Source organism: Erpetoichthys calabaricus, chromosome 8, assembly GCF_900747795.2.
Source record: "Erpetoichthys calabaricus chromosome 8, fErpCal1.3, whole genome shotgun sequence".
Taxonomy (NCBI): Eukaryota; Metazoa; Chordata; class Cladistia; order Polypteriformes; family Polypteridae; genus Erpetoichthys; species Erpetoichthys calabaricus.
In genome coordinates this window covers 29,574,889-29,593,595 of record NC_041401.2, presented here as the reverse complement: position 1 = coordinate 29,593,595, position 18,707 = coordinate 29,574,889, and the positions used below count along the sequence as shown (strand labels likewise).

General features: G+C 38.5%; 1 protein-coding gene across 1 annotated transcript in view; it reads right to left on the bottom strand.

The window, feature by feature from the left end:
* fap (fibroblast activation protein, alpha) overlaps window positions 1-18,707 on the bottom strand; it is a 106,538-nt gene that overhangs the window by 67,822 nt on the left and 20,009 nt on the right. Inside the window, exons 3-6 of the mRNA XM_028806401.2 lie at window positions 18,333-18,428; window positions 6,966-7,060; window positions 453-527; window positions 53-105 (exon numbers count right to left, since the gene is read on the bottom strand). Of these exons, the coding sequence (XP_028662234.2) occupies window positions 53-105; window positions 453-527; window positions 6,966-7,060; window positions 18,333-18,428 (319 nt within the window). The remainder of the gene's footprint in view (window positions 1-52; window positions 106-452; window positions 528-6,965; window positions 7,061-18,332; window positions 18,429-18,707) is intronic.

The following is an 18,707-nucleotide window of genomic DNA, read 5'->3' as shown; positions in this document are numbered from 1 at the left end:
CTTTAGTACTACCATAGTGCCTGCTATATTAATATATTAAATAATAACTTACTTTGTCTCCAGGTCATAAAGTGAATATGAAGCTGTATATGAGTGCCTCCATACCTTTAAAGCAAGTAGCAACCATCTGTCAATTAAAAAGCATACTGCAATATTTCTCTCTATAAATAAAGTTTATAACAGCTACGGTAAATTAAAACTGCCATCATCTTTACACTTTATATTACATTACATATTACATTTATCACTTTTAATAGACAAATAACAGTATTCATCATTTTGCCAAACAATTGCTTATGTATAACATTTTTAGTCATTTAAACATCATAAGCATTTTATGTATGCTTGAAAATTTAAAGTAAATTATGATCAAGTACATGATGTTGGGTTGGTATCACGATGGCATTATCACATGAAGATACAAAAATTAAAGTCAAAATTCATGTATTTACCTTTTGGTAATCTCTTTGCAAACAAGCAAACTTTCGGTCAGCAGATACAATGTAATCGGAAGCATTTACATCTGTCTAGAAATAAATAAAAAGCAAAATTATTTAAAAAAAGAAGAAGAAATAACCATCAGCCAATTTGTGTAAACGTTTATGACTTAGTGTGAATTTTCCGAAACGCTAGAATTCCTGTTTAATGCAGATGACATACCAAGAGGGATGAAAAAATATTTTGGATTTAAAAAAATCTTCTGAGGGTCTTTATAATCCAGATGCCACAGGTTTATAGCTGGCAGTTATTAGAATTCAAAATGTTCAAACTGGGACTGATCATGGTTTAATTCCAAGCTTAAACACTTGGCATAGTTGACAGAATTTGCAGTGTGAATGATTGGAGTGTAGTGGCAGTGCTGTGCCGTGCTGGGCAGAAGATGAGAGCCAAGTTGGAGTGAGAGCTCAGCTCAAATTATCAGGAAGCGTTCTCCTTTCAGTGTTTAGAGGTATTGTCCACACGTCCAACTATAGGAATTCTCCTATTGCTCAGAGTAAAAATAAGTTACTTCTGAAGGTCTTTGTAATCCAGACATTGTGGGCTTGCAGATGCCTGCGAATGGTTGCCACAATGCAAATGTATGAACTTGAATGGATCGTGCTGTAATTCTTTGATGGAATAGCTATTACCTAAATTTAAACTAAGCAAGTTTATAAAATTACCAGATGGATGTGTGACCATGCTCTGAGATTAACTTGTGGCCAGTCTAGTACTGATTCTTGCTTTGTGTCTGATGCTTCCAGAGTAGATTGTCATAAGCAATTTTAAAACAATTCACATCCTCCATTTAAGTCCCATCTTCTCCAAGCCACTTTTGTTTGCTTCCCCTGTTATCAGAATGACAGGAATTAAATATTTTGTTTAATAAAAGCTAAAATAATCCTCTGTGTTTATATGTTTATCGTTGCTATGTTTGTTGCTGTGACGGCATGTGTGATGTCGCAATGCCGTAACTATAAAAAAATAAATCAATGTGGTGCCATACACTTTACCTTGGTATTGGGATAAATAAAAATATTTTTTGCACATTGTTATTTGTCTCTTGATCTTCTTTTTTCTGAGCTTTAAGATTTTTCCTGACCTTAATGTATTTTTGGTTTGGTGCTTTTTGACTCTTTGATGATGATGTTCTTTTGACTTTTTGAGTAAACGTCTTGCTCTTCTCCTTCATTTTCTGATTTTTTTTTCAGCTGTCTTTTCAAGATATTATTGTCCCAACTGTCCTTTTCTGGGCATTTAGCTGTAAAACTTCCCTAATTACAAAAACAAACAAAAATTTTCCAGTATTGTGCTGCCAATATTAGTATTTATTAGTGAAAAGCAAAATGAGCTGAGTACATGAAATAACAAATGAAACAGAAGCCATTTTTTGTGGAAATAGTTTAAAATTTCAAACCATATTTACATATTTCTGTTCTCATTTATAAAGGGCAAGTGGCATGTAGGCTTATTATAAAACAGCTCAATTAAGCAGTCAGCACAGACTGTACACATCTTTGGTGAGCTGCTCCCACACAAAAAACAGTGGCAGTTCATTCACTTCTGTTTTGTTTTCTGGGTTTCTTCTCACTTTGTACTGCCTTGGCACTTCATCTGTGTCTGCCTTCTTGATCATCTCCTGTGTTGCCTTTCACAAGTGTGTGACAGCTCCCATTTCATATTTTCTACAATTTGGTACAAAGCAAGCTGATCATTTTGGCAAGCAGCCTGTTTACCATAGAAAGTGAAGTGAAAACATTGTCAAAGGTGACTTTTTTTCCCCATTTCCTCTAAAAGGCTAAATGAGTTGTTTCAACATAATGGCAGATAATCTTCCCCCTGGTAATTGAGGGTGATCTTCCTTGTGTTTAGTACATACAGTATTTCTTATTTACATCAGCATTTTGTTGCAAGACTTGTCGGGTTTACTTGACATCTACTAAATGAAAGGGAATCAACATTTCATAGGGAATAAATGCTCTTCAATGATTATGTTCTGCCCTGGGTTATAGCATACGGTATGATGTTGTATTGTAGTGTCTGATATAATGGTTAACAGAATAGTATAATCTGAGTATGCATCTGCTGTCAAAACATTCTGTGTGTAAGAGTTAGCACAGGTGCTAGAATTTCAGTATATCTGTGCTCAGATCATATATACATTTTTTTTTCCAAACAACACCTCATTCGTGGCCAAGTCCCACATTCTATTCAGCTCATGACTCAGGCACCGCCGAGAGTGGCAGCCTTTTCAGCAGCTCCGTGTACGACTTTATTTTTCTACTTTTATTTTTCTGTTTTTTATTGATCACTCCTATCACTTTATTTTATGTGGATTTGTTCCCTGGACACACTTACTTTTACAATGTGGGCATGGATTTTTACACGCCGAGACTCGTCCATTCAAGTACTCAACTTTGAGCGCTGAGAACAAATGCCAGTGCCGGTGTGGTTCCCTATTTACCTGACGAGGTAAGAAGGCGGTATCGTGGCAGCAGAGCCGGCACTAAGCAAAAAATGAAGCGGCTTGCGAGAAAGTGGCGTTTTAAGCCTTCGGTGCCTTCTGTAATCATGGGAAACGTGAACTCACTATCAAATAAGATCGACGAACTGGCTGCGCTTGTGAAAAATGTCAGAACCTACAGAGAATACAGTTTGTTGTGCTTTTGCGAAACGTGGCTAACTACCACCATCCCAGATGCTAACGTGGAGCTACCTGGGTTTAGCACAGTTAGAGCGGACAGAGATGCAAGTACCTGCAGAAGCACAAAGGAGGAGGACTCGCTCTCTATGTTAATACATGGTGGTGTAACTCTGGACATGTTAACGTCAAAGTCTCCACTTGCTGCAGGGACATCAAACTGTTGGCTGCAAGTTTGCGTCCCTATTACTTGCCCAGAGAGTTTGGACACGTCATTGTTGTTATTGTTTACATCCCTCCTCGGGCGGACGTGGAGACAGCGAGTGACATCATCCATTCTGATGTTGCTAAGTTACAAACGCAGCACCCTGAGGCACTTGTGCGAATCGCTGGAGACTTTAACCATGTGACGCTGGACAAAACATTACCTGCCTTCTCCCAGTATTTGGACTCTAACACCCGGGGAAATAAGACTATTGACCTACTGTATGCAAACGTTAAAGACGCATACAGCGCCACCCCGCTGCCTGCGCTTGGGAAAGCAGATCATAACCTGGTTCTGCTTCAGCCTCACTACAAACCAAGAGTGAGGGTCCTACCTACAACCACACGCTCATTCAGGAAGTGGTCCCCTGAGGCAGAGCAGGCTCTGAGAGAATGCTTTGGAACTACAGACTGGGATATCCTGCAGGGATCACATAGTGAGAACACTGAGGAGGTTGTTGACTGCACTACTGACTACATCAACTTCTGTATGGACATTGTAGTTCCAGTAAGAACTGTATACTGCTATGCTAACAACAAGCCATGGATTACCAAGTGACATCAAGGGCCTTTTGAACCAGAAGAAAAGGGCTTTTAAAGGCGGTGATCAGCATGAGCTCAAGCGCGTGCAGAAGGAACTCAGAGTCCAGCTCAGGGCGGCGAAGGAGCAGTACAGGAGAAAGCTGGAGCAGAAGTTGCAGAATAACAGCATGAAGGAAGTGTTTGATGGGATGAAGATCATCACTGGCTGCAGTTCGAAGCAGGGTGCCACCATCGAGAGAGACTTGAGAGAGCAAACCAAATGAACAACTTCTTTAACAGGTTTGACCACCCTAACCCACTCTCACTCTCACCTCGGAGTACTGCACTCTCCACACATCCTTCTGCTGATACCAGCATAGGAGAGACATCCCCACCCACAATTACAACAGCGCAGGTGAGCAGAGAGCTGAGGAGACTTTGTACCAGCAAAGCAGCGGGTCCAGATGGAGTATTGCCACGACTGCTGAAGGTCTGTGCATTGGAGCGGGGGGGTCCTCTACAGCGCATCTTCAACCTGAGCCTGGAACAGGGGAGAGTCCCGAGGCTTTGGAAAACATCTTGCATCACCCCAGTCCCAAAGGTATCACGTCCTAGTGAGCTGAATGACTTCCGGCCTGTTGCTCTGACGTCACATGTGATGAAGACCATGGAGAGGCTGCTGCTTCACCACCTGAGGCCACAGGTTCAACATGCCCTCGACCCTCTGCAGTTTGCATATCAGGAGAAGGTGGGAGCGGTGCCATCATCTATATGCTACACTGATCCCTCTCCCACTTGGACAGAGGCAGTGGTGCTGTAAGAATTATGTTTCTAGACTTCTCTAGCGCCTTCAACACAATCCAACCTCTGCTCCTTAGGGACAACTGACAGAGATGGTAGATTCATACCTGGTGGCATGAATCGTGGACTATCTTAAAGACAGACCTCAATATGTGCGTCTCGGGAACTGCAGGTCTGACATTGTGGTCAGCAACACAGGAGCGCCACAGGGGACTATACTTTCTCCGGTCCTGTTCAGCCTATATACATCGGACTTCCAATACAACTTGGAGTCCTGCCACATGCAAAAGTTCGCTGACGACACTGCTATCGTGGGCTGCATCAGGAGTGGGCAGGAGGAGGAGTATAGGGACCTAATCAAGGACTTTGTTAAATGGTGCGACTCAAACCACCTACAACTGAACACCAACAAAACCAAGGAGCTGGTGGTGGATTTTAGGAGGCCCAGACCCCTCATGGACCCCATGATTATCAGAGGTGACTGTGTGCAGATGGTGCAGACCTATAAATGCCTGTCTATCTATAAATATCTATCTATCTATCTATCTATCTATCTATCTATCTATCTATCTATCTATCTATCTATCTATCTATTGTTCTTTCCAGTTTCAGCCACAGTACAATTTCAGATGAGTGTCAGCCTTTCCATGCAGCATAAGCAAATCAAGCCAAATGATTGTTCTTGAATTTACATACATTGTTGGTTTTGCTGTGCCAATGAAAGCGCTCACGGCTTGCTCTGTCCACAATGTGCCACCTTGCACATTCTCCTTCCCCTGTGTCAGTTTGATGCTGGCTGTACACTTAATTTTCCAAGTAGTGTGAAAACATTGTGATGCCATTTCAAGTGACTTTATCTTTTTTTAACCAGACTGAGATACCTGGCATGTGGGCAGTTTTTCAGGTTTGTCTATTATTTTCTTCATTGTGCATATTGAAACTAATGTGAGGGACACTTTTTCTGTGATTATCTTCTGGTTGTTTCTCAAAGACTGACTTCAGTTCATACTTGAGCAGTAACATTCACTAGTGTCAACAGCCATAGCAGGAGAGGATTTAACAAGGTAAAAAGAATATGTAAATATGGTCATGTAAGAGCCTAAGGAGACAAACATTCTGATTCACATCTGGTTACCAGCATTTAATGTTCTTGCTGGTGGCAGTAATGTGTGGTATTTCAGGTAAAAACAAAGAAAAATATCATCATTCATGTGTTTTGAATAGAATTTGCGGTTTAAAATGAAATGCACCTTTACATATAGGAAACGTCAAGGAAGGAGAGAAGCATTTTTGGGTATTTCTGACAACCAGCTTAAACCTCCTATATCAGATGCTATTTAATGCTGAACTGGTTACACCTCATACAATCAGACGGAGTGAAAAAGCTGGAGGGGGGTCTGGTGAACATGATATACTAAAAAGCAATCACATTACTACTACATTTTAAATGGGAAATCCAGACTTTGAAATGCAGTCTGAATTCATCCATGTTACTGACTAGGAGGGGTTTCCACCATCTTGTTGAATGGTTTAAAAGGATGTGGTGGAGGGCTATGCAATAGCCAAGTTAAAACCCAGATCGTAACCCCATAGAAATGCAGTTTGGGGGCCTTGAGGTGGGCAGCACTTTAAAGAAAATCGTGAAATATTACACCATTGATGGAGTTCTTTAAGAAATGGACAAGAATTTATCCATGTCAATATAGGAGACAGATAATTATAAGAAACACAAGAAGTTATTTCTGCCAAAAGAGTAGCAACAGCAGCTTTTAAAGACAGAGGTGTACTTATTTTTATCCACAGCAGACATCTGCAATTCTACCATTTTTATTGACAAAGTGTTCATAAAAGTCATTTTCATTATTTGTTACATTTCATCAAATGTATGAAATGACAAACATCATTACATGCTAACATGTTAAAAAACATACCCTTTTTTAATGTATTTACTATACTTTTTTATGCCAGTTCTTTAATTAGAATAAGTAAATAGATGAATATATCAGCTAGTGAATAAATGAATGAATATTTTCCATAGATGTATATTTTCAAAGCTGCGTACAACTTTCTAAATACCCTTAAAATCATTCAGATACTTACATTTTCAAGAGAAATATGTTTAATAAAGCTGGCATGTCTTTCATTACTTATAAGTACTATCCAAATGTATTTACAATACTGTTTAATTAAAAAAAACACATAATTTGGCATTTTTGAAACTTAGTGTTTCTACTCTTCTAAGCAGCACTATACTCACAAACACATTACTGGACAAAAACTCCTCTGGAGTACTTTTTTCCACATCGTAAAGCATGACATTTCCATCTTTGTTTTTCAGTAGATATTCAGTGTCTATTAAAAAAGAAACAAAATAATTAATGAATTTTAATTAGCTGGCTTGTATCCATTTATTTTCTGAGGAGAGCTGTAAATTGGTTAAAAAGTTAAAAGTATGGCATGCTACCTCAGGGCCGGATTAAGAGCTTTGGGGGCCTGTAGCACATTTCAAATTTGGGGGCCCTTTTGGTCTGCATCATCTGAAGTTTAGATTCTGAACAGTTCAAACCGGACTAAATAATTATTTTACTCTCGATTATAATAAGAATCTTATAATATTTATGTGAATTTTATGTGTTGGGCCCCTAAAGTTTTGTTGTGTAAGAAATTTACAGTTTAAAAACGTAAAGATAATATTTTTAAAGACCAGTTTTTCAATGCTACACTTTTTCATTAAATATTGTGGGCCCCCGAAATTGCGGGGCCCATAGCATATGCTACATGTGCCTATTGGTTAATCCGGCACTGTGCTACCTACATAGTGGTGTAGATCAATTTACAGTCTAGACAAAACTGACAATTATGAATGACAAGAACAAATTACATTTACTAATAAAAATAAACAGTGTTCTGATGTTTTATTAATATTTTAAACAAACAAAAAGTGTTTTATGCGTGTATTTCTTTGCATATATTTCCTAGTGTTTGCTACATGATGGTTATGTGTTTTTGTTACACGTTTTTTGTGTATTGTTCTGTTTGTGTGGTTTTTTAAATTAGTATACAGCATAGTTGAAGCCTGCTTTATAAATATGATTTATTTTTGTAATAATTCTATGCAAATAATGTTTAATTTTAATACTTGTTAATACTGTATTTCTTTGAAACCATGGCAAAAGAATAGTACTTAAATTCCATCCTTTCATTTTCTGAATCCATTTTTTCTGTAAGAAAACTGCAGGTGTCCACACTCTCTCTAGGCAACAATGCAGGGACTATCCATCCATCCATCCATTATCCAACCCGCTATATCCTAACTACAGGGTCACAGGGGTCTGCTGGAGCCAATCCCAGCCAACACAGGGCGCAAGGCAGAAAACAGACCCCAGGCAGGGCACCAGCCCACCGCAGATGCAGGGACTAGTCATTAAGCCAAATGCCAATCTATCACAGGGCATGCTCATACGGTGCCCATTTTAGGACATCTCCATCCTCTGACAAAACAGTCTTTCCCTTGGCATAACTCCATCTTCCCACTCACCTCATCCTTACACACATTCTGAGTTTTTCTTTGCCAGATAATACATTTTTGTGGTGTATTTATTGTTTGGGATTTTTATTTTATAGTTGTCAATTTATTAACATTATTTCTGACACCATTTTGAGAGCCTTGTATTGCTTGTTGCCTCAGTAACACTCCCATCATCAAGTGTGACATTATAAAGGTCATAAGCACAAAACTATCTGAGATAAACTTACTGGTGATTGCGCAGAATCTCTCATTGCTATGTGATCCCTACTTGCAAAAAGTTTTTAAAAGTTTTGTGTTATGGGTTTCGTCCCCTGCTTTCATTTGATTTTGTTTAATGTTTTTGACCTTGTTATTCTTCAAATCTCTTACTCTCTCCTTCAAGATAGCACACTTACAAAATAATACCCAGGAAACAAACAATATCCAAAACGGTGATATGATGATGCTAATAAGTAAACATTATAAATAAAAATAATAACAAATAAGTGAATTGCAGGAAAATATTTTAAGTCTGAATGATGAAAAATAACGAAACTGTAATAAAAAATATTAATGAACAAGATTATTGATTTTAAATTATGGGCAGAAGACAGGTGGAAAGCATAACTTGAACAGCAACAGTAACTCGAGAATACTGGAGAGGATACATTATTAATAGGAAGGACACAATTTAACACAACATTCTCAAACCATTTATAATCATCAATCAGAGTCTGTCTTTTGGGATGTGTAACATTAATTTTAGGCTCTTAAGGCTTTCCTGGTCTCGGAGATTAAAGTGGTCAGGGCAGCATGTCTAGGAGTTTCATTGAAGGGCAGGAGCAGTTAACAAGGATAACAATTACCACTGACAGAAGCTCCTGGCCTACACTTGTAAGCCACTCCTGTTCAGACCTAATCCAAGGTGCTACATCCAGAAGTCCGAAACTGTAAGCAGGATCCGTGGGGGTCCTAAGGGCACTTCATCCATATTTTTCATCCCTTTGTGAGGGAAAGGAAGACAAATAATCTGCATGTGCCCTAGACACCGTAAAAAATGGACTGTGAATTTATAGTAAATTACTGGCTACTAATTACATTACTTTCACAGTATTTTACTGTTTTATATTACGTCAGATATAAATTACTATACATTGACTTCACAGTAAACTGGGCCACATAATTAATCTGATGTAGCACTACATTGCTGTTGGATTACAGTCATTTATTGAATTTTTATATGTTAACTGAAATAGTACTGTAATACAGTAATCAGTAATTTACTGTAAATTTACTCAAATGATTTTAGTTAAAAAATTTGTCCAAACAGTTAAATGACTAGAAATGTAGCTGCCAATCATTTGGCTGTCAGACATACAGACCTTCATTTTATTCATTGATACAAAAGCAAATGTTTTGTATTTTATGTTGTATGTTGGAAAAAGAAAGGTAGGTTTTTTTATGTAGGGTGTGCTACATATTCACTAGTTTATCAAAAAAACATTATAAATTAACTTCCATAACCATAAAAAACTTTCAGCACAAACAGAAAATTTAGTTTGCTAGCCAACTTTAAGATTTTGTTTTTTACAGTGTAAAGGTGAGGGAGTCGTCAGGAACAATTTACAGTGTTGCTGCAAAGAGGGCATTCCTTATTTAAATATACTATTTTTACTATACTAATATATATATATATATATATATATATATATATATATATATATATATATATATATATATATATATATATTGTGGTAGGAGGCTGGGGGCCAGACCCAGCTGGGATGCCTTGAAGGACCGGGATGCAGTCTATACGTCCCCCTGGCTGCGAGGGGGCAACCGCCCTGGATTAGGAGGGGACCATGGGGAAGGAGCAAGGAGGCTCAAACCCAGTGGGGTTCATGGCCGCCGCCTGGGGGCACCCCAAGCATCGTGGAGCCTGGGAAATCTGCACTTCCGCCACACCTGGGCAGGTGGAGGAAGGACCTTCCAGGGAAGCCTGGAGTGCTTCCGGGTGCTAGTGCAGCACTTCCGCCACACCAGGAAGTGCCGCCAGAAGATCATCAACAAGCACCTGGAGCACATACGGGTGAATATAAAAGGGGACACCTTCCTACAGTCAGGGAGCTAGAGTCGGGAGCTGGAGGTGGACGAAGCTCCAGCGACAGGAGGAAGAGAGGCGGCCCATGTGCTGTGTGGGTCTTTTGAGTTTATTAAACATGTGTTTTATAAAGTGCTGGTGTTTGTCTAATGGTGTTCGGGCAACCTCTCACAATATGTATATATATACATATATATATATATATATATATATATATATATATATATATATATATACACAATATATATATATATATATATATATATATATATATATATATATATATATATATATAATGGATGGCCGGCTACATATTCCGGCCCTCACCCCCAGGCCGCCAGGTGGAGCTCTCCCGACAGCATGGTCGTTCCCCGAATTCCAGCAGGGCCTCATGGACTTTGTAGTTTTTATACACAGCCCTGCTGGATACCTTGGGGACCACCGGGAGTCGCTGGGAGGCCCGTGGACTCTTATGTGCCCTATAACCTGGAAGTACGTCCTGGTCACGTGAACAGGAGAAACGACGTACTTCCAGGTTGAAGAAAAGAACTTTTACCCTGACCCGGAAGGAATAAAGACTTGTGGACTGTTGGGCAGAAACACCTCTGGGTCAGGGAGTATAAAAGGACTCTGGGAAAGCCCAGACACTGAGCTGAGCTGGGAGGTAGGGTGGCTAAGTGTCTGGGAGTGGAGGAATTGTGATTATTGTAGTGGATTGGTATTTATATGAGTAGTGTGGAGTGGAGGGTGCTTGGTGCACTGTATTATAAGAAAATAAAGAAGTCTTGGACTTTTACCTGGTGTTTGGAGTCATACCTGAGGGTTCAAAAGGACGCTAAACTCCTCAACTGCTACAATATATATACATTGTCACACACGTGCAATAAGGAGGGAACTGAAAGGACCAAGTAGAGGTAATTACCCACCAGGCAAGGGGGTGGCAGGGTGCTCTAAACCTATTTCTGTTACCTCTGCAGACCAAATACAGGAACACCTGCCTGATTTAATGTCACTCCCAGTTCTGGCGCCCAGAAAGATGTCTCTTCCAGTTCTGGCGGCCAATATGACGTCACGTCTGGTTCTACCCAGATGACATCACTTCCGGTTGCCAGCCTATAAAGACTCCACATCCCAAAATGTGATCAGTTCAGTCTTGGAACTCAAACCAAACACAGCTCTCTGGTTTTCAATACCCTTTTGCAGCCACCCCAAATCTTTTTGTGTGTTGAGGCTACTTCTTTTACAATATATATATATATATATATTTACATATATATTATACTTTATACTATACTATATATACTACATTATTATTGATGTTATTTTCAGTGCCATTATGAGTTTACAGAAATGCAACAAGTATTCAAAAACTTAGTCCTGCACATTGAGAAAATTAATTGAAATGGACAAATGATTAAATGTACATTTATGTGCATTTACATTTTTAAAATCATTGTTTTAACCATTTAATGTTTCACAATTTTCCACTGCTTATCATCAATGTCCTTTTCCCCAGTCACACTTGCCAACTCATACTGTGGGATCCCAAAGCATTCCCAGGCCATCTGGATACTGAGGCACTCTAATTATTACAGTGTACTGTCAGTGTTCACTATAATCATCCTATAAAAACTTCGCTGTCTGTTGAGATTATAACAATATGCATCATTTTGTTTTGCTAAATACACATTTCTCTCATGGAATAATAGAGTCTATCTAAATTTCAAATAATCTTAAAAATAGATGTATGCATGATAATTGGCTTTATAATATTCCTGTACTAGTGAGCATTTGTAATCTTTCTTTAAGAGACACCATAAGCAAAGGCGTTCATGTTTTTTGACTTGGTGAAATGGCATATTAGGGATTTTAAGTGGTCCAAGTCCAAATTTTTCATATGGCTGTCTAGAGCTGAGAAGTTCTGAGACAATCTCAATTCATACTGGCTGTGTCAAAGTGACTTGTTTGTCTGGCAAACTTGGTTGTCTTTGGCAAGGACAGACGTGCTACTGTAGGTCAGTGGGGCATGAAAACAGCACTGACAGATGGTGTTAAGAAAGGCTGTCTCTCATGTTCAAATGTTCTTAACGGTTAGACTTGAGGCAAAATAAATATGACACGATCCATTAAATTTAAGATAAAATCAAACTGTAGATGGCAGAACTGAGAATTTAATTTTATGCTCAGCAAAATAAAATAATACAATCCACATAACATTCTTAACAGGTGGAGATGATACATCTCAACCATCCCAACTACATTAAAGGTGCTGCTGTTTGAAAATTCATAATTCGTAAGAACACTGTGAAAATCACAGGAAAAAAATAACTAAAGGAGGAATTTCCTGTTAATACATGCTTTACGCTTAATTTACAGGTAATTTTAATAGGAATATGTGTGTCTGTTTATATGTATCATCCTCCTTAATACTTGGGAAAGAAAAGTCAAAATGGCTGTTTTTGCTGTAGGGAAACACAATATGAATTTGAGATGAAAAGGCTGAGTATGAAGTTAGTTTTAAGTATGTCAGTGCATATATGTGTTATTGTTTTAGAATAACTTTGCTTTTGTGTTTAATGTCCCGATGTGATCTGAAATAGGAGGACGCCATATGTTTCTTGTTAGTTCTATGATTTCTGTTACATTGATTGTGAACACATTAAAGAGCTATATAATTATGGAGATGCATTTAGTCGTTGTTCATCCCTTTGTCAAATAACTTTGGAATCAGTAGGCCTTTTATCCAACATATAGACTAGAAAACTATCCCTAGTAAAGTAAGCAACTTCGGCTGCTGAAAGAGATGAAACATCAAAGCAGAACATAATACAGAAACTAGACATCTTAAAACCAACAGTCTGAAATATTTTGAGAAACCACTGATGTCCTAAGCTTGCAGCAACTGCCAGGATAGAACAAGAAAGCAACTAATGTGATGATATAATGAAGTCTACCTAACCTAACCCATAAAATTGATCAGACCTTTGAAAACATTATTATGATTATTGCCAGTATCCGGTACAATAATGGGTTGAAAAATGTCACAAACTGATAGGGTGATAAAATCTCATTTATCCAAATATTATGATAAACTGCTTTATAAATTATTATTTTTAAGAAGAAGACCATAAAGCAATCCAAAGTTAGCATTTTTTACTCCTGTTTTAACAGCTGAGTTTTTCTCAAATGCTATTATGTCTTACATTGTACTTCTACTTGTAACAAATAGCAAATGATTCTAGTGCTCCATCAAACTCTGACCAGTTTGTGATTTTGCTGTATTTTTGCCACAGCAGTTAGAAGCTTTTACACTCCCACTTCTCGATTGTGAAGATCTGACTACGATCCAGTATACAGGGGCTAAATTATTAGCTCATAATCACTCATGGTTACAAATAAATCTTTGGTTGCTTCTAGGCTGTTCCCAGTTCTCGATTCTCTCCAGTCCTCTGTAGTGCAGGGAGCTGCGAACACCAAACATACTATTTGACCTTTTTTGATCCCTTTGACTGAGTAAAGATTAACTTCTTTAGAATTTAACCTGTTAACTTATTTATTTATTTACTTTTTCTTAAGCTTGTTTCTCTTCAGTGCTCTTAGTATAATAAATATAAACTAAGCTGAATTTATTACCTCAACAGATACAATTTTTTCCTCTGCCATCCTGACTCAAATTCCTTTCACTTTTTCGGGGTTCTTGTCTATTCTGTGCATTTCAGTTATTGCCTTGTATGTACACCTCCGCTACTAAAATTACATATTACAAATATATTACTGATAACTTATGAATTACAAAAAAAGTACTGTCAAAAGGACAACACAACTCCTTTTGACAACTAAAATTAATTTTAGGAGAAAGTGCTTCAAAGCCGGCACATGGATTTCTTGCATGGTATTCACAGATAATCTCCAGGAAGCACACACCAACAACTACAGTGATGTCAGAAATCTGCTTGTGTGTGGAATGTACTCATATGGGGCTTGTAGAGCCATGTTTCCATTTTTACAACCTATGTCATTTGGATGTAAGATTGTCAGGAACAGAAGTCTAGTCCAGCAGCGTCTGGCGCAAGGCAGAAACCGATCCTAGTTGAAGTGCACATTCATCACAGGGGACACTCAAGCAAACGCCTACATTCATGCATTCAGTTCCCTTTTAGAATTGTGAAGAAACTTAACTTGCATATCTCTGAGACATAGGAGGGAAAGCAGGAATGCCCACCGAAAAATCCAGTCAGATACAAAGATAATTCATGTCCAAAACAGGGGCTCTGCTTATGTTTGAAGCCATTCTCTGAGTGCAGTGGAGGTAAACACATTCTATGGGCTGCCATAGGATACTTTCCTAGTATACAGGGAAATGCAACATGTTTCTTGTAAAATAATTCAAATAATTAGCATAGCCTAAATAAAGTATGCTTAATGTGGAATAAATTGTTTTATTTATAATACCCAAATTATTATTCATACTGTATACTCTTAAAAATAGAGATGCCAAGGGTCCTTCAGAACGATGCCACAGTGAAACCATTTTTGGTTCAAGAAAAGACCCGTCTACATGAAAGTTCCTGAAAGATCCTTTATTTATTTACATCTGTAACATACTCCATACAGTAAATAAGCATGAGTAGACAGTAACAGATTTGTTAAACAATAAAAAGGACTCTCACTGCATACAATCGCACAGGCTAAGTTCAAGTTTTCTTAATTTGTTAGTGTCCTGCAAGGAAGTCCACCATACATTAAACATTTCAGATTTTTTCTACATATTAAGACGTTTTTCAAAGCACAAAAAAAACAGCTTCATATGCAAAGAACGCTTCCCAGAATGAAATGGAGCTTTGTCAAGCAATAGTCCTAGGAGAAGCCCAGTAGAAACCATAATACGCCATTAAAGAACCAGTATTTTTAAGAGTGTGGGTGTAAACCAACAATAATTGGCTTATATTGTACGTAGTGTTTAGAATTTCAAGGTCAATATCAGATCAAGGCGGCACGGTGGCGCAGTGGTAGCACTGCTGCCTCGCAGTTAGGAGACCCGGGTTCGCTTCCCGGGTCCACCCTGCGTGGAGTTTGCATGTTCTCCCCGTGTCTGCGTGGGTTTCCTCCGGGTGCTCCGGTTTCCTCCCACAGTCCAAAGACATGCAGGTTAGGTGGATTGGCAATCCTAAATTGGCCCTAGTGCGTGCTTGGTGTGTGGGTGTGTTTGTGTGTGTCCTGCGGTGGGTTGGCACCCTGCCCGGGATTGGTTCCCTGCCTTGTGCCCTGTGTTGGCTGGGATTGGCTCCAGCAGACCCCCGTGACCCTGTGTTCGGATTCAGCGGGTTGGAAAATGGATGGATGGATATCAGATCATTTTTTATTGATTACACTTCACCACTTTAAAACACACCATCGTCTTTACATGCTAATGCTCAAGTTTTACATTATTAAGTGCCTCGGGGTAATGAACTATCAGTCAATACATTCAATTTTATCTTAAAACTGTTTTAATCCATAATCTTCATTTCAAGTAAGTTTTTGCAGCAAATAAATAGATATACCGTATCGTGTATGCAGTCAATGTGAATTCAAATGGTTGCCTGTGGAGTGTCGACACTAAGCCAGTCTATTAGACAAAGAGGTTTGCAAATTTAGAGGAGAATGAACTCCAGATGCCATGTATGCGAGAGGAATTCATTACACTTTGTGCAATTTGTGACTCATTGTCTTTCCTTTCCTAACAAATATTTTTTGAGCTTTTCGGTTCAGTGATGCACAATATACAGTATGCCAAGAAAGATAAACCTGTTAATGTGCAGTAGAGCTGACACCTTTTTGATAGATTGTGACAAGTGTACACTTTCTTTGTAAATCTTAAACCTTATTTACCTTCTGTCTGGTATTAATTTTTACATTTTAAAATGATGCATCAGTAGAGAAAAACACAAGAAATGCACCATATTTAATTCACTTAACTTTTCTATTTTTGATTTTTTTTTATGATCTTCACAGATGGAGCAACAGTGGTGCAGTGGTTCTTTCAGTGTCAACTTATAGCCTGAGTTCCAGGTTCAAATAGAGTCTACTCATTCCCCTTCTGCCCTCATGGGTGTTCCTCTGTCATAGTGCAGATTTCCTTTCACATCTCAAAGACGTGCATGTTAGATTTACTTTCACTTCTAAATTGTCTCAGAATGTGTTTGTGTCCGTTTGGTACCCCGTGCTTGGCTGGGCCCCAGGTGTCATGATTCACTATGATTTTGGGTCCTCAGAGGTTGCAAGTGTCTATTCCATCATTAGGTCTGCTTCCAGCATTGATAGAGGCATAGCCTCTGAGGTTGCAACCAGTGAGTAATCGATGTGATGGGATAAAATTACGGCTATGAGAGAAAATCCTTATCTGAACAATGCATACCAAATCTCTGAAGTATTCTTTTCTTGCATGTACTTTCAGTTTTGAGCCTTTTGTTCTCTTGACTATGATTACTGTTTCTCGTTTTGGGGTTCTGTTTTGTTTCACTTTATATCTTTTTTTTTTTACGCACATCTCCCAATTTGTGCTCAAAAGTGTTTGCTGGTTCGCTGACAGAACACTGGGTCCTACATTGCATTCACTGCTGAAGGGATATTCACCAACTCCCTGTAAGCATGAACTGGGTAAAAGGGTTGAATGAATCCCAGCAGATCCACCTAGAAGGATGCTATGTGAAAATAATGATTTGTCTACCAAATTTTCCATTACAGGATTCCAAGGACCTGTATAAGGATCATGTATAAATGGTGCGTACGCACAGAAATGTTGCGTACAAATGTTTCCACGCTCAAATCACGATGTATAAAACTTAAACTTAGCGTAAAGCCACGCACATTTCCACGGTAGGTCATACCCTGGCGTATGCAAGTTCTCCGCTCGGTTTTGCAGACTGGCGGCACCCAGCGTCAAAGCAGTGCTACTGTCCCTGTGTGGTTTCCCTTTCTTGTTTTACATCCACATCCCTGACGCGGCTTTACAAATACACTGAAATTAACTGCATATTGTTTATTAGTTTAATGCACCTGATTGTAATTAACCTGTAACAATATAATGGTCCACAGAATGGTCAAACTATTCCAAATACCATAACTGCTTTAGCGTTGTTTCTCTCACTGTACCTTCTTCTTCTTTTTTCAGCTGCTCCCGTTAGGTGTTGCCACATCGGATCATTTTTCACCAACAGTGAAATTCTTCTATTTTCCCTCATACTTTTGCTATTGTCTTTTCACAGAAGGCTGAGCTTAAGGGCTATTTATATTGATTTGCATATTCAAAGAGGCGTAATTCTGGGAGGAGTTGGGGCGGGACAGCAGGCACGTGCACGTGAGTTACTTTTCATGCTGATCGGAATTTATGTAGCGGAAGAACATGGAAGTTGGTGTTCGCACAGATTTATGCATCTGAATTTTTTTGTGCATACACACATTTCCGCTTTTGTGCTTACGCCATGTTATAGTGTGAGTTCTAAGCATGGCGTTATACATGAGGCCCCTGGACCCTATACCAGCATTATTAGCAGGACATAAACACTCACACTAAGCTCACACCAGACCAATTTTAAGTTTATCAATTAACCTAACGTGCATATCCATGATGTGGAAGGAATCCTGACTGACACTGTGTACTTGGAAAAAAACACAAACATTTTATAGTGTCTGTTGTTGAGAGAAGAATCAAGCTCATATCCCTGACTTTGTGAGGCAACATCACTAACCAATGTATTAAATTAAATCTACAAGCACTTATTTATGTGTTTCATTTATTAAAATTCACTTTCTAGTCACTAAGTGCCACTTACAATCTAGGGTTCTTACTTGATCCTGCATTCTAAGCTTTGGCTTGTCAGTGCTTGGAACTAAACTGACAACTTTATAGTTTATATGAGCTACCGCTGCCTACTAATGTCTCAACATATTAATATATTACAGATTTAATATAGTAATTTTATTTTTAACAGAATCAAGACAAAATTCAAGTCAATGTACTTGTAAATCTTTACCTGAGATCCACCTTAGTCTGTAGCCTTTGTAAGTGATGGAATCGTTAAAGTAATCTTCCAGAGTGTATGTTCGGCCTGAGACAGTTTCACGATTTTCTAAGGTTAAATAAAAACACCAGTATATTAATCAAAAGCACAAGATAGTCTGCTTCATCAGAAAGAGCAAAATTAGAAATGCATCATCAGTTAAACAGAGAAAGCGACATAAAATGTCTGTCAGCATGCTGTTGCTTACAGATGGCAAAACATAAACATTTACAAATATATGTAATTCTAGGAAACTATAAACCTATAAAACAAAAACCCCAATAGCTATATGGTTAGACAGCATGACATCTGTATAGAAGGAGACATTGAGAAAGAATTTAATTGGGC